Source organism: Erinaceus europaeus, chromosome 23 (assembly GCF_950295315.1).
Source record: "Erinaceus europaeus chromosome 23, mEriEur2.1, whole genome shotgun sequence".
NCBI lineage: Eukaryota > Metazoa > Chordata > Mammalia > Eulipotyphla > Erinaceidae > Erinaceus > Erinaceus europaeus.
In genome coordinates, this window is record NC_080184.1 from 2,409,275 (window position 1) to 2,425,454 (window position 16,180).

A 16,180-nucleotide genomic window follows, 5' to 3' on the forward strand; every position below is an offset into this window, starting at 1 on the left:
ATTAAAAAATTAATTAAAGTTTATTTTGGTTATTTATTTATTTATTTATTTTCCCCCAGAGCCCTGCTCAGCTCTGGCTGATGGTGGTGCTGGGGATTGAACCTGGGACCTCAGAGCCTCAGGCAGGAGAGTTATTCTGACTCACGATTCTGGTTATTCTGCCTTACGATTCTGCTGTCTCTCTGGCCCTGCCTTTTCTTGTTGATTTGTAAGAGCTCTTTACATATGAAGGCTCTTCCCTCCCCCCAGAGCCCTGCTCAGCTGTGGCTGATGGTAGTGCCAGGGACTGAACCTGGGACCTCAGAGCCTCAGTCAGGAAATTCTCTTTGCAGAATCATATTGCTGTCTCCCCCGGCCCTGCTTTGTTTATTTATTCATTTATTAATTTTTGCCACCAGGGTTATTGCTGGGCTTCAGTGCCCACATGACTCCACTGTGCCTGGTGACCATTTTGTTTTTGTTTTTGTTTTGCAGAGCTAAGTAGAGAAAGAAATAAAGAGAAAGAGACAGAGAAAGACAGAGAGACACCTGCAGCCCTTCTCTTGTGATCCTCCCCACTCCCTCCCTCCCCGTCGGTGGGGAGCCGAGGTTTGAACCCGGGTCCTTGCTCAAGATGATGTGTGTTCTTCACCAGGTAAGCTATCTCCTTGCTCCTGTGTTTTATTGCTTTTTATTTATTTTTCATGAAAACGATTTACTTTGGGTGGGAGAAACAGCAGGACAGGTCTACAAACAGAATCTACCGCCTTGGGCTCTGAGGTCCCAGGTTCAATCCCCAGTACCACCATCAGCCAGAGCTGAGCAGAGCTTTGGTAATAATAATAATAATAATAAGGAGGTGACGGCACAGTGATTCTTAAAGGCCTCTCCTGCCTGAGGCTCTCAGGTCCCAAGTTCACTCCCCAGCACCACCATCAGCCAGAGCTGAGCAGGGCTCTGGGGAAAAATCAGTCAGTCAGTCAATCAATCAATCAATCAACGTATAAAGAAGAGAGAGAACACTGACACACATATACAGTCACAGTTACATTTTTTTTTGTCAGTTTCAGTTAAGGCAGAGAGAGACAGAGAGACAGACAGACAGAGAGCTACACCCCAGACCACACTGGACCCTCTGCTGTGTGTCTAGACTTTATTTATTAGAGGCCGCAGGCTGGAAGGGTAGGAAGCTGAACGGGGCTGAGACAAATCCAGGTGGACTTCTTGGGAGGAGGCGCGGGTGAAAGATTCTTAAGTCTCTCAGAGGCCGAAGTGGAGCAAGACGGGTCCCCCACCTCTCAACTCCTTCCTGTCCCATTATTATCGATTACTATTGATCTTATTTATTTATTCATCCCCCCACCTCCCCCCAAGCCCGTTGTCTTTCTGTCACACCGTCCAGACTGAGGTGACACAAAACCTCCCCTCTCTGTGTCTTTCCACCTTCAGCACTGTGGAACACGGGTCACACACGCCTCTGCACCGAGTATTTCAATGACTTCCTTCCTAATGTGCACGCGTGCGCGCGCACCACACACACACACACACACACACACACACACACACACACACACACACACACACACACTTCTTTCCTCTGTCCATCCTGTCCCTGAGTTAATTTCTCACTGTGGCACCGACTTGGCTGACATAACCCCTGAAGAGACAGGCACTGCCCACCCCCCCCCCCCCCCCCGCCCCCGGGGGGAAAGACCGCAGGGCAGGAAGGAAGAAGCTGAGCCTGGCTGAGAAAAATCCAGGCAGACTTCCTGGAGGAGGCAGGTGACAGATTCTTAAATCTCTCAGAGGCAGAAGTGGAGCAAGGGTGTCTCCTCTCAACTGCTTCCTGCCGCATTCCACTGTCCAGCCCTGGGATGGTGAGGGTGGGATTTTGTCTCCTCTCCTTCCTCCCTCCTCTTCCTTCCAGGGGAGGAAAAACCCAGGCCCCGTCTGCTAGCTTAGGGGAGACAGAGACGTGTGATTGCCGCAGGGTGCTAGGGCAGTGGGGGCCCCCCTACCCCCCACCTGGCTCAGATGTCCCGACCACAGCTACACGTCATGGGGGGCTGGGTGCTCCCTGACGACTTCAATGTCTTTTTTAAATTTTCTCCATCCACATCTGGACGGGGTGGAGAGGGTGAGGTGGATGGTACAGCACCATGGCAGAACAGACCCAAGAGTTGTTAAGTCTTTGATTTTTTAAAATTCTTTTTTAAAAAAATTATTTATTCATTTATTTCCCTTTTCGTTGCCCTTGTTGTTTTATTGTTGTAGTCATTATTGTTGTTGTCATTGATGTCGTCGTTGTTGGATAGGACAGAGAGAAATGGAGAGAGGAGGGGAAGACAGAGAGGGGGAGAGAAAGACAGACACTTACAGACCTGCTTCACCACCTGGGAAGCGACTCCCCTGCAGGTGGGGAGCCGGGGGCTCGAACCGGGATCCTTTTAAAAAAATATTTATTTTCCCTTTTGTTGCCCTTGTTGTTTTTCATTGTTGTTGTGGTTATTATAGTTGTTATTGATGTCTGTAGGGTGTGCCACCACCTGGCTCCAAATCTTTGATTTTTTTGTCATCATTAAGACATATTTACTTATTAATGAGACAGAGACAGAGAGAGAGAAAGAGAGAGAGAGAGAGATTGACATGTGATGCTGGGGATTGACCTCAGGCCTCAAAGTCCAGTGCTTTATCCACTGCACCACTTCCCAGTCTGTATTGTTGCTATTATTACTACTACCAGAGCCCTGCTGAGCTCTGGCTGATGGTGGTGCTGGGGATTGAACCCAGGACCTCAGAGCCTCAGACAGGAGAGTCTTTTTATTTGTAATATATTAATTATTTACTTTGTAAAAGAAATAGATGGTGGATTGGTAGATAGGCAGGGGGAAGAGAGAGAGAGAGAGAGACATCAGAGCCCTGCTGAGCTCTGGCCGATGGTGGTGCTGGGGATTGAACCCAGGACCTCAGAGCCTCAGGCAGGAGGGCCTGTTTGCAGAACCCTCCTGCTGTCTTTTGAGGCCCATTAATAATAATATTGTTGATAAAATATAACAATGACTATTAATTATTAATAACAATAACTATTAATTATTGCTGTCTCTCTGGTCCTCCATCCACTTTTTTATAAAAAAATAAAAAAGTGAAAGACTGAAGGCTTGGGAGACAGCATCATGGTTCTGCAAATGACTTTCCTGCTTGAGGCACCAAAGATCCCAGGTTCAGTCCCCAGGGCCCCATCAACCAGAGCTGAACGACAAAAGAAATATGTAAAAACTAAATGCATACATCAATTAAAATTATTTTTACACCTTAAGTATTATTATGATTATTTTACACCTTAAGTCAGAACTGAGCAGTGCTCTTGGAGAAAAAGAAACCCTTACTCTCTCTCTCTCTTTCTTTTTTTAGACATTTATTTTTATTTTTTAAACTTTATTGGATTTGATAGAACAGAGAGAAACGGAGAAGGGAGGGGGAGATAGAGAGGGAGAGAGACAGAGAGACCCCTGCAGCCCTGTGTCACCACTCGCAAAGCTTTCCCCCTGCAGGTGGGGCCTGGGGGCTCGAACCCGGGTCCTTGTGCACTGTGTGTGCTTACCCAGGTGCACCACCACCCGGCCCCTAAAAAGATTGACTTCTTAATAAGAGAGGATCAGAGCTTCATTTAGACACTTAGGATGCTGGGGCCTGAAATCAGAACTTCATCCTGCAACTGCTGTCCCATGAAGCTCCTTCCAGGTCACCAAAGTATAAACCACTTTATTATTATTATTATTATTATTATTATTATTATTATTATTTTCCCCAGAGCCCTGCTCAGCTCTGGCTGCTGGTGGTGCTGGGGATTGAACCTGGGACCTCAGAGCCTCAGGGATGGGAACTCTCCTTGTAGAACCGTGCTGCTGTCTACCCCTGCTTATTAATAATAATAGATAATGATGATGATGATAATAATATATATATATATTAAAACATTAAAGGTGGGATGGACACAGAGCAGATAAAGTCCCTCTTCTCTCTAGGGAAAAAAAAAAGGACATTTTACGGAAAATAGCTTCGAGTAATCAACGGAAGAAGGTTACGGACAGTGGAAATTTTTAGTAACAAAATCCGGAGGGGGTGATGTAAGCTTTTTTGATTTTTTTGGTGTCTTTTTTTTGGTGGGGGGAGGTTGTTTGGAAGGACAGACTTTGGGTTCTCTGAGATGGAGTCTCAGTGACTGAGGTGGGGTGGGGGGAAGCCCTGGGGACAAGGACTGAGTCTGACAAGTTTTCCCCCCAAACATCAATCTCTCTCTCTCTCTCATTATCTTTATTGATTGATTGGATAGAGACAGTCAGAAATCCAGAGGGAAGAGGAGATAGAGAGATAGAGAGAGACAGAGAGACACCTGCAGCCTTGCTTCAACACTTATGAAGCTTCCCCCCCTCCCCGCAGGTGGGGCTGGGGGGGGGGGACTTGAACCCAGGTTCCTGTGCATCGTAACAGGTAACTTGCTCAACAGGGTGTGTGACCGCCCAGCCCCCATCTCTCTCTCTCTCTCTCTCTTTCTCTCTCAGTCTCTCTTTCTCCTTGAAAGTTGGGACAGGAACATTAACAGATTTTGATGATTTTTTGAATTTCTTGGCAGGAGAATTTATTATTATTATTATTATTATTATTATTATTATTATTATTATTATTTTTGGGGGGTGAGTGGGTCAGGAGGTAACACAACCCCTCACATCTTTCCTGCCCGAGGCCCCAGAGGTCTGGGGTTCACAGTCACCAAGAGCTGGGTGTGTGGGAAGAGGTGGGATTCTGCTCTGGAGACTGAGTGGTGGTCCCACCCACTTACTTCTACAATGTGGGTTACAGGAGTGGGGGGACGGGGAGACTGGGAGAGGGCTCCCGGGGTGGGAGGTGGGGGAGGCAGGATACACAGGTCAACCTGAATGAGGGCCCTGGTATCACATGTGGATGCCACAGCACTGGGGGAAGCTCCATGGGTGACGGAGCAGTGCTGTGGGGTCTCTCTCTCTGCCTGAAAACAAGCAAAACAAAGGAAGACAAAACCACACACACACACACACACACACACACACACACACACACACACGAGTTTCTCTTCTCTATTTTTTTCCATTAGTAAGTAATAATCATTAAAAAAAATAAATAAAACCCCTTAAACTTGAGACAACCTCTATTTGAAATGAAAAGAACAAAAAGCTTGGGTTCGAATCAATCGCGGGAGGGTTTCAGGAGGGGGCGGGGGAGGGGGGATTCAAAAGTTAAAGGGACCGGGGAGACAGCAGGAGGGTTCTGCAGAAAAAGACTCTCCTGCCTGAGGCTCCGAGGTCCCAGGTTCAATCCCCAGCACCACCCTCAGCCAGAGCTGAGCAGGGCCCTGGGAGAAAAAATAAAAAAGGAAGAGGAGGAGGAAGAAGAAGGGAAGAAAGAGGAGGAGGAGGAGAAAAAGGAAAAGCAAGTTAAGGAGTTTACCTCGGGGGTGGGGGCCGGGCGGTAGCGCAGCGGGTTAAGCGCAGGTGGCGCAAAGCACAAGGACCGGCGTAAGGATCCCGGTTCGAGCCCCGGCTCCCCACCTGCAGGGGAGTCACTTGACAAGCAGTCAAGCAGGTCTGCAGGTGTCTCTCTTTCTCTCTCCCTTTCTATCTATCTCCCCTTCCTCTCTCGATTTCTCTCTGTCCTGTCCAATATAAATAAACATTAAGAAAAATGGGGCAGGGAGAGACAGCAAGAAGGTTCTGCAAAGAGACTCTTCTACCTGAGGCACTAAAGGTCCCAGGTTCAATCCCCAACACCTCCATCAGCCAGAGCTGAGCTGGACTCTGGTTAAAAAGAAAAGAAAAGAAAAGAAAAAGAGAAAAATGGCCTCCAAGAGCCGTGGATTCGGAGACTCGGCACTGAACTCCAGAGATAACCCTGGGGGGCATGGGGAAGAGGGACTTAAAGGGGAGAGACACACTTCACAGAGCCCGAGAGATCTCTGGCAGGTACGTTCAGAGAGGGGCTGGGGTTCGAGAGAGCTAGGTGACTGTACAAATTTGCATAGCTGGCGAGCCAGGGGAAGCTTGCAAAAGTCTTTCACACCTGTCTTGGTTTTTGTCAACTGAATTCTCCCCTTGTAATTTCCCAGGGCACCTCCTCTCATGTCACCACCCTCCCCCGGCCCTGCCCCACCCCTGCCGAGTCTCTTCCGGTCCCGGTCCCATGTCCCATCACCCCTGGGATCCATCCCTGTCCCTCTGATCTGGGCCTCTCTCTGTTTTTTTGTTTTGTTTTGTTTTGTTTTGGGGGTGGGGAGCTTCCTCTTTGAGGCCTTTCTGTCATGGAGCCGCCTCCCCCCCCTCCCACTCCCTTTCCCTTCCCCCTTCCAGAAAGCCAAAGTAACGGGAACTTTGAGTCTCCTTGACCTGCCATGGGGATTTCTCTACCTGGATTGTCCAATCTCCTGCTGCTGGGGTCCAGACCGGGTGGTGGCGGTGTGTGTGTGTGTGTGTGTGTGTGTGTGTGTGTGTGTGTGTGTGTGTGTGTGTGTGTGTGTGCGCGCGCGCGCGTGTGGAGGTTTGCTTCTGGTGGGGAAGCCTTGGGAAGGTAGGTGGGGACAGGCCGGGAAAAGTCCAAGGGTCCCAAGCTGGGGGCAGCAGGGGTGGGGTGGGTGGGGTGGGGGGAAGTCCAGGGAGGTTGAGGACCTGAGCAGCCTCCACAGGTGGCAAGTTGGAGGGGGAACAGGGGTCCAGGTCTGGCTATATTTTTAAAGAATATATATATATTTAAACATAAGCTTTCCTTTTTAAATTTTTTTTTTTCTTTTTTTGCCTCCAGTTTTATGGCTGGGGCTCAGTGCCTGCACCACGAATCCACTGCTCCTGGAGACCATTTTCCCCTTTTGTTACCCTGGTTATTTTACCATTGTTGTGGTTATTATTATCATTGTTATTGATGTCGTCATTGTTGGATAGGACAGAGAGAAATGGAGAGAGGAGGGGAAGACAGAGAGGGGGAGAGAAAGACAGACACCTGCAGACCTGCTTCACCGCCTGGGAAGCGACTCCCCTGCAGGTGGGGAGCCGGGAGCTCGAACCGGGATCCTTACACCGGTCCTTGCGCTTTGCGCCACGTGCACTTAACCTGCTGCACTACCACTCAACCTCCCAAAAATATTTTTTATCTTTATTTATTAGATAGAGACAGCCAGGAATCGAGAGGGAAGGGGGAGAGAGAGAGGGAGAGAGACAGAGACACCTGCAGCCCTGCTTCACCACTCTGGAAGCTTTCCCTCTGCAGGTGGGGACCGGGGTCTCAAACCTGGGTCCTTGTGCTTAGTACTATGTGTGCTTAACTGGGTGTACCACCACCCACCCTCCTTGTTATTTATCTATTTTTTAATATTGTTTTTATTATCTTTATTTATTGGATAGAGACAGCCAGAAATCAAGAGGGAAGGGGGGAGACAGAGAGGGAGAGAGACAGAGAGACCCCTGCAGCCCTGCTTCACCACTCTGGAAGCTTTCCTCCTGCAGGTGGGGACCAGGGGCTCGAACCCGGGGACCTTGTGCGCTGTAACATGTGCGCTCAACCAGGTGCGCCACCGCCTGGCCCCCGAGGTCTGGCTGTTTTCGATGGAGGTGTAGTGTTTTGGGGAGAGGGCCTCCTCTGGGATGGAGGGATGGGGAGTAGCCTGACAGGAGGGGAAAGAGACAAAGAGAGACCTCAAAAGTCACAGAGAGGCTGGGGGGAGACAGCAGGATGGTTCTGCGAAGAGATTCTCAGGCCTGAGAACTGAGGTCCCAGGTTCAAGCCCCAGCACCATCATCAGCCAGGGTGGAGCAGGACTCTGGGGAAATTAATAAATAAGTAAACAGATAAATAATAATAATAATAATAAAAGAAAGTGAAAGAGAGAGAGAGAGAGAGAGATCCAGACAGAAAGAGACTCAGAGGTGTGGAGAGAGGCCCCAGGAACAGGAAGAGAGACAGATTTTGAGAGATAAGAGAGATGGGAAGAGAAGTAGGTATGAGGAGAGACGTACACGTAGAGAGATAGAGGCAGAGACAGGGAGAGTCAGAGACAGAGGTTCAGAGATAGATACAGGGAGAGTCAGAGAGAGATGGAAATTTAGAGAGAGAGAGGGTCAGAGAGAGACAGAGAGATTCAGAGAGAGGGAGAGAGATTCAGAGGGGGGAGAGACAGGGAGATTCAGAGAGAGAGGGAGAGACAGGGAGATTCAGAGAGAGAGGGAGAGACAGGGAGATTCAGAGAGAGAGGGAGAGACAGGGAGATTCAGAGAGAGAGGGAGAGACAGGGAGATTCAGAGAGAGAGGGAGATTCAGAGAGAGAGGGAGAGACAGGGAGATTCAGAGAGAGAGGGAGATTCAGAGAGAGAGGGAGAGACAGGGAGATTCAGAGAGAGAGGGAGAGACAGGGAGATTCAGAGAGAGAGGGAGAGACAGGGAGATTCAGAGAGAGAGGGAGAGACAGGGAGATTCAGAGAGAGAGGGAGATTCAGAGAGAGAGGGAGAGACAGGGAGATTCAGAGAGAGAGGGAGATTCAGAGAGAGAGGGAGAGACAGGGAGATTCAGAGAGAGAGGGAGATTCAGAGAGAGAGGGAGAGACAGGGAGATTCAGAGAGAGAGGGAGAGACAGGGAGATTCAGAGAGAGAGGGAGAGACAGGGAGATTCAGAGAGAGAGGGAGAGACAGGGAGATTCAGAGAGAGAGGGAGAGACAGGGAGATTCAGAGAGAGAGGGAGAGACAGGGAGATTCAGAGAGAGAGGGAGAGACAGGGAGATTCAGAGAGAGAGGGAGATTCAGAGAGAGAGGGAGAGAAATTCACAGAGGGAGAGAGACAGGGAGATGAGATTCAAAGACAAGCGCCATTCAGAGAGAGAGAGAGGGAGAGACAGAGATTCAGAAACAGAGGGGGAGAGAGGCAGGGAGAGACAGAGAGATTCAGAGAGAGACAGGGAGACTCAGAGACACAGAGAGGGAGAGACAGAGAGACTCAGTGACAGAGGGAGAGAGAGACAGACACAGAGACGCAGCCCTAGAGAGACAGAGCCCAGCGCAGGCGCAGGAGGCAGGGCCAGGGGCCAGCGGCCAGCGGAAGCGAGCGACACAGTTGGGGGCGGAGCTTTCTTGGGGTGGGCGGGGCCTCGGGGGGGCGGGCCCGGGGGGTATAAATAGCGGAGCCCCGGCCTCCGGCCACACGCAGCCCGAGCGCCGGCCATGCCCGACCCCGAGGACCCCGAGCGCCCCGGGGACCCCGCTGCCCCCCGGCTGGGCCGCGCCGCGCTGCCCTGGCTGCTGGGCTCCGCGCTGCTGCTGCTGCTGCTGGGCGGCGGGGCCTTCGCCTCCGTGGCCTGGACGGCGCCCCCCGCCCACACCCCCACCCCCGGGGCGCCCCCAGAACCCCCGGACCGCTGCGCCCACCTCCGCCGGGCTGCGCAGGTGAGGGCGCCCGGGCTGGGACCCCACCCCACCCCTCCGCTTCTCGCTCCCTCCCCGTCCCCCCCCCTCTCTCTCTCTTTTTCTTCCTTCCTTCCTCCCTCCCTCTCTTTCTTTCTTTCCTTAAGTTCTTTCCTTCTTCCTTCCTTAATTTTTCTTTCTTTCTTTCTTAATTTCTTTCTTTCTTTTTCTTATTTCTTTCTTTCTTTTCTCTTTCTTTACTTTTATCTCTTTCTTCCTCTTGCTTTTTCTTTTTTTCCCTGTTTTTCTCTATCTCCATTTCTCTTTCTCTCTCTTTTGCTTATTTCTCTCTTTTTCTTTCCTTGTCTCTGCATTTTTCTCTTTCCCTCTGTCTGTCTCCCACCCTCCTTTTCTTCCTCTCTTTCTTTCCTCCTTTCTTTCTTTCTTTCTTTCTCTCTCTCTCTCTCTGTCTCTCTATCTCTATGTCCAGGGTTACCGCTGGGGCTCAGTGCCTGCACCATGAATCCACTGCTTCTGGAGGCTATATTTTCCCCTTTTGTTGCCCTTGTTGTTTTATCGTTGTTGTGGTTATTATTATTGTTGTTATTGACGTCATCGTTGTTGGCTAGGACAGAGAGCAATGGAGAGAGGAGGGGAAGACAGAGAGGGGGGAGAGAAAGACAGACACCTGCAGACCTGCTTCACCGCCTGGGAAGCGACTCCCCTGCAGGTGGGGAGCCGGGGGCTCGAACCGGGATCCTTAGGCCGGTCCCTGCGCTTTGCGCCACCTGCGCTTAACCCGCTGCGCCACCGCCCGGCTCCCTCATGTCCCCTTTTTCATCCTGCACCCCGACGCATTCCATTCCCTCCACCTCTCTGTCTGCACATCCTGATTCTCTCTTCTCTGCCCCACAGCCTGGGGGAGGGGCCCTTCCCCGTCCTGCACATGGGAGCCCAGTGGCGACTCCTCCCATTCCTGCCTCTGGGGACCCTCTAATGTACCTTTTCTTTTTTCCTTCCTTCCCTCTCTTTTCCTTTCTTTCTTTTTTTCCCCTCCAGGGCTATCACTGGGGCTCTTAGTGCCAGCACTACGAGTCCACTGCTCCTGGAGGCCATTTCCCCCCCATTTTATTGGCTAGGGACAGAGAGAAACTGAGAGGGGAGGGGGAGCCAGAGCCAGAGACAGGGAAGCACCGGCAGACCTGCTTTCCCCGCTTGTGACGTTCCCCTCAGCAGGTGGGGACCAGGGGCTTGAACTCAGGTCCTTGCGTGCTATCATGTGCGCCTAACTGGATGCGCCACTGCCTGGCCCTGGCACTCCTCTTTTTCCCCTTCCTTCCTTCCTTTTAAAATTTCTTCTCCCTCCTTTTTCTTCTATTATCTCTTGGATAGATACTGAGAGAAATTGAGACAGAGAGGGCAGAGAGGGCAGAGAGGGCAGAGAGGGGAGAGAGAGAGAGAGAGAGACCCGCAGCCCTGCTTCACTGCCCTCGTGAAGTTTTCCCCCAGCAGGTGGGGAGCGAGGGGCTCAAACCCGGCTCCTTGCTCAGGGGAACATGTGGGCTCAACCAGGTGCGCCACTGCCCAGCAAGACACCCCTTCTTTCTCTAGGGCTTTGGGGACCCCTTCCTGCTACCTTTGTGAGACCTCACCTGCATCCCAGGTCTCAGGAGGCAGGGAGCTTGGAAACTCTTTCATCATCTCGCACCCCAAGGGGCTTTTTTTCCCCCTTTTTTCTTTCTTTTAAATTTTAAAAATTTATTATGATCTTTATGTATTGGATAGTGACAGGCAGAAATCAAGAGGGAGGAGGAGATAGAGAGGGAGAGAGACAGAGAGACCCCTGCAGCCCTGCTTCACCGCTCGCGAAGCTTTCCCCCTGCAGGTGGGGACCAGGGGCTCGAACCTGGGTTCTTGCACACTATAATGTGGGTGCTCAACCAGGTGTGCCACCACCCGGCCCTGGCTTTTTTTCCTTTTCTCTCTCTTTCTTCCTTTCTTCCTTCTTCTCCCTCTTCTTCTTCTACAGTTTCTTCTTCTCTTTCTCCTCCTCCTCCTTCTCCCCCTCCTTCTTCTTCTCCTTCTCCCTCCTCCTCCTTTTTTTTAAAATAAATATTTATTTATTCCCTTTTGTTGCCCTTGTTGTTTTATTGTTGTAGTCATTATTGTTATTGATGTCGTTGTTGTTGGATAGGACAGAGAGAAATGGAGAGAGGAGGGGCAGACAGAGAGGGGGAGAGAAAGACAGACACCTGCAGACCTGCTTCACCGCCTGGGAAGCGACTCCCCTGCAGGTGGGGAGCCGGGGGCTCGAACCGGGATCCTTAGGCCGGTCCCTGCGCTTTGCGCCACCTGCGCTTAACCCGCTGCGCCACCGCCCGGCTCCCTCATGTCCCCTTTTTCATCCTGCACCCCGACGCATTCCATTCCCTCCACCTCTCTGTCTGCACATCCTGATTCTCTCTTCTCTGCCCCACAGCCTGGGGGAGGGGCCCTTCCCCGTCCTGCACATGGGAGCCCAGTGGTGACTCCTCGCATTCCTGCCTCTGGGGACCCTCTAATGTACCTTTTCTTTTTTCCTTCCTTCCCTCTCTTTTCCTTTCTTTCTTTTTTTCCCCTCCAGGGCTATCACTGGGGCTCTTAGTGCCAGCACTACGAGTCCACTGCTCCTGGAGGCCATTTCCCCCCCATTTTATTGGCTAGGGACAGAGAGAAACTGAGAGGGGAGGGGGAGCCAGAGCCAGAGACAGGGAAACACCGGCAGACCTGCTTTCCCCGCTTGTGACGTTCCCCTCAGCAGGTGGGGACCAGGGGCTTGAACTCAGGTCCTTGCGTGCTATCATGTGCGCCTAACTGGATGCGCCACTGCCTGGCCCTGGCACTCCTCTTTTTCCCCTTCCTTCCTTCCTTTTAAAATTTCTTCTCCCTCCTTTTTCTTCTATTATCTCTTGGATAGATACTGAGAGAAATTGAGACAGAGAGGGCAGAGAGGGCAGAGAGGGCAGAGAGGGGAGAGAGAGAGAGAGAGAGACCCGCAGCCCTGCTTCACTGCCCTCGTGAAGTTTTCCCCCAGCAGGTGGGGAGCGAGGGGCTCAAACCCGGCTCCTTGCTCAGGGGAACATGTGGGCTCAACCAGGTGCGCCACTGCCCAGCAAGACACCCCTTCTTTCTCTAGGGCTTTGGGGACCCCTTCCTGCTACCTTTGTGAGACCTCACCTGCATCCCAGGTCTCAGGAGGCAGGGAGCTTGGAAACTCTTTCATCATCTCGCACCCCAAGGGGCTTTTTTCCCCCCTTTTTTCTTTCTTTTAAATTTTAAAAATTTATTATGATCTTTATGTATTGGATAGTGACAGGCAGAAATCAAGAGGGAGGAGGAGATAGAGAGGGAGAGAGACAGAGAGACCCCTGCAGCCCTGCTTCACCGCTCGCGAAGCTTTCCCCCTGCAGGTGGGGACCAGGGGCTCGAACCTGGGTTCTTGCACACTATAATGTGGGTGCTCAACCAGGTGTGCCACCACCCGGCCCTGGCTTTTTTTCCTTTTCTCTCTCTTTCTTCCTTTCTTCCTTCTTCTCCCTCTTCTTCTTCTACAGTTTCTTCTTCTCTTTCTCCTCCTCCTCCTTCTCCCCCTCCTTCTTCTTCTCCTTCTCCCTCCTCCTCCTTTTTTTTAAAATAAATATTTATTTATTCCCTTTTGTTGCCCTTGTTGTTTTATTGTTGTAGTCATTATTGTTATTGATGTCGTTGTTGTTGGATAGGACAGAGAGAAATGGAGAGAGGAGGGGCAGACAGAGAGGGGGAGAGAAAGACAGACACCTGCAGACCTGCTTCACCGCCTGGGAAGCGACTCCCCTGCAGGTGGGGAGCCGGGGGCTCGAACCGGGATCCTTACGCCAGTCCCTGCGCTTTGTGCCACATGTGCTTAACCCGCTGCGCTACCGCCTGACTCCCCTATTTCTTCTTAAATCTGTATAAGTACCTCGCACTAACCGATTGTACCACTGGAGCTCCTTCTTAAATCTGGAACCATTAGGGGAATCCCCGATTTTTTCCCATTCAGTCCCTCCCTCCACCCCCTGTGAAACCCCATCCCCTCCTGAGACCTGCCCTTTTCCAAAGGCTTTCCTGGAAAAATCCTCCCTCCCCTGGGAACCAGTTGGGACCATCTAGGGGGTGTGTGAGCTGGTGTGTTGACTTGGAAGGGAGGAGGATCCCTAAGTTCTGGGCAGAGCCCCCACCCACCATCCAGGGGACCCCCTCACCCACTTTCTGCCTTTTTCTCTCTTTCAGGCTCAGTATGGGCAGCTGGTAGCTGAAAATGGTGAGTGTCCCTGTGTCACTCTCCCTCCCCCATATGACCCTTTTCTCCTCCTCCCTCAAGGCTATCCTCTGCTTATTAGAAGACACCCCCATGTCATTTCCTCCAGACTTTTTGGGATCCTGTCTGGGGGATACCCATGTCCTCTTCTGGTAACCTCCACTTCCCCCTCAAGGTGCTCTGGCCTCTTTAACGCTTTCCAGAAACCTTGGGGGACTCCCTCAGACCCTCCCTATAACCTCCCAACTTCTCAGTTTTTTTAAGTTTTTTTTTTAATCTTTATTTATTGGACAGAGACAGCCAGAAATCTAGAGAGAAGGGAGAGAGAGAGAGAGAGGGAGAGAGACAGAGAGACACCTGCAGCCCTGCGTCACCACTCATGAAGCTTTCCCCCAGCAGGTGGGGACCAGGGGCCCTCTAAAATCTCTAAAAAATGATTTTATTAATTTATTAATGAGAAAGAGAGAGGGGGAGAGGAAGAGGGGGAGAGGAAGAGGGGGAGAGGAAGAGGGGGAGAGAGAGAGAGAGAGAGAGAAGTAGAACTTCCCTCTGGTACATGCAATGCCGGGGATCAAACTCAGGACCTCAGGCTTGAGAGGCCAGTGCTTTATCCATTGCTCCACCTCCTGGGCTAGTCCTTTGTTCTATATTCTTCTCTGGTGCTTTGAATCTAGGGACTCCTCTCTTCCTCTTCCTCCACTCTTTCCCTTTTTCTGAGACACTCTCCCACTTCCTATCTCTCTGTTTCTCAGAGAGCTCCCACCTCATGGCCTCTGTGACTACACAGCCTCCTCTAGTTCCTTCCTTCATTCCTTCTCCTTCTCCTCCTCTTCCTTCTCCAAATCCTCTTCCTCTTCCCTCTTTTTATTACCAGACACTGCTCAGCTCTGGCTGATGGTGGTGCTGGGAATTGAACTCAGGACCTTGGAGCCTCAGGCTGGAGAGTCTTTTACTTTGTAATATGTAATTGATTTATTTAGTGAGAGAGATAGATGATAGACAGACAGACAGACAGACAGATAGATAAACAGACAGATGATAGATAGATACCAGAGTCCTGCTCAGCTCTGGCTGATGGTGGTGCTGGGGATGGAACTTGGGACCTCAGAGCCTCAGGCAGGGAGTGTCTTTGCATTACTATCATGCTATTATATTTTCCCTTGCTTTCCCCTTTCTGTCCTCTTTACCTCCCCTCCCCCTTTCTCTCCTCCCCTGTCCTCTCCTCCTCAGACCCCCCCACCCCAACTCACCCCAGGACACACCCCTCTCCTAGACCAGGCTGACTCTCTGTCTCCCCATCTTCCTCCCTCCTCAGCACAGCTCACCGAGGGCCCTCTGAGCTGGTACAGCCTCCCGGGCCTGGCCAACGTGTACCTGTCCCCAGGCTTAAGCTACGACCCCCAAACCCAGGAGCTGGTGGTGGCCGAGGCTGGTACCTACTACGTCTACCTGCAGCTGGATCTCCGTCGTGTGCTGGACGGACAGGGCAGTTCCAGCTCTGTCTCCTCAGCCCTGCACCTGCGTCCACCGGTCTCCGGGACCGACGCCGGCCTGGCTTTGACTTTGGACCTGCCGCCCCCCTCCTTCCCCGCCAAGGACTCCGTCACAGCATTCCAGGGCACCTTACTGCATCTGGAAGCTGGCCACCGCCTGGCTGTCCACCTGGGCCCCCTGACCAGGAACCACAGTGACTGGCAGCTGGCACAGGGCGCTACCATCTGGGGACTCTTCCAAGTGGCCTCTGGTGGTTTCCCTTCTGAACTGACCATGCTACAGCCCACGGGACACCCCTCCCGGGTCTAGCAACTGTCTGGAGCCCACCCCAATCCCAGGGCTGGTTAACTCTACCTCATGGGGCAGGAGAGGGGGACCTCCCCATAGCTGCTGGCCCCTTGCTTCTGCCCTGGATGGAACTTGTGCTATTTATTCTGAGCCTTGCTTCAGGCGGGCATATGTTATATTATTGCAGATCACTTTTATTTATTGAGTACCTGCTGTGTATAGTGTTGGTGTGTGTGTGTGTGTGTATATATTTCTATGTGTATGTGTGGGGAGAGAGGGTACACCCACTTGGAAAACCCTTATTTATGTAACTGTGTGAACTAAAAATAAATAAAGACTCAGTTCAAGCACCTTCCATGGAATTCAAGGGAGTTGGTTTGGTGCCCTAGAGTGAATTCTGTGGCGCTTATTATTGCTGCCATTGTTGTTATTCCAGAGCTCTGCTCGGCTCTGGCTGGTAGTGGTGTTGGGGATTAAACCTGGGACCCTGGAGTTGGGCGGTGGCGCAGCGGGTTAAGCGCACGTGGCACAAAGCGCAAGGACCGGCGGAAGGATCCTGGTTCGAGCCCCCGGCTCCCCACCTGCAGGGGAGTCGCTTCATAGGCGGTGAAGCAGGTCTGCAGGTGTCTGTCTTTCTCTCCCCCTCTCTGTCTTCCCTCCTCTCTCCGTTTCTCTCTCCTATCCAACA

General features: G+C 51.6%; 1 protein-coding gene across 1 annotated transcript; it reads left to right on the forward strand.

Moving 5' to 3' along the window:
* Positions 1 to 8,569: 8,569 nt before the first annotated feature.
* Positions 8,570 to 15,901, forward strand: TNFSF9 (TNF superfamily member 9). The gene is made up of 3 exons (XM_060181549.1): positions 8,570 to 9,434; positions 13,683 to 13,713; positions 15,026 to 15,901. The coding sequence occupies exons 1-3, from the start codon at positions 9,213 to 9,215 to the stop codon at positions 15,511 to 15,513; spliced, it is 741 nt and encodes a 246-aa protein (XP_060037532.1). The 5' UTR covers positions 8,570 to 9,212; the 3' UTR covers positions 15,514 to 15,901.
* Positions 15,902 to 16,180: the final 279 nt, after the last annotated feature.

Coding starts and splice junctions, on each gene's coding strand:
- TNFSF9 (XM_060181549.1), top strand. CDS start 9,213: ATGCCCGACCCCGAGGACCCCGAGCGCCCCGGGGACCCCGCTGCCCCC. Junction 9,435..13,682: donor ACCTCCGCCGGGCTGCGCAG/GTGAGGGCGCCC, acceptor TCTCTCTTTCAG/GCTCAGTATGGGCAGCTGGT. Junction 13,714..15,025: donor GCAGCTGGTAGCTGAAAATG/GTGAGTGTCCCT, acceptor CTCCCTCCTCAG/CACAGCTCACCGAGGGCCCT.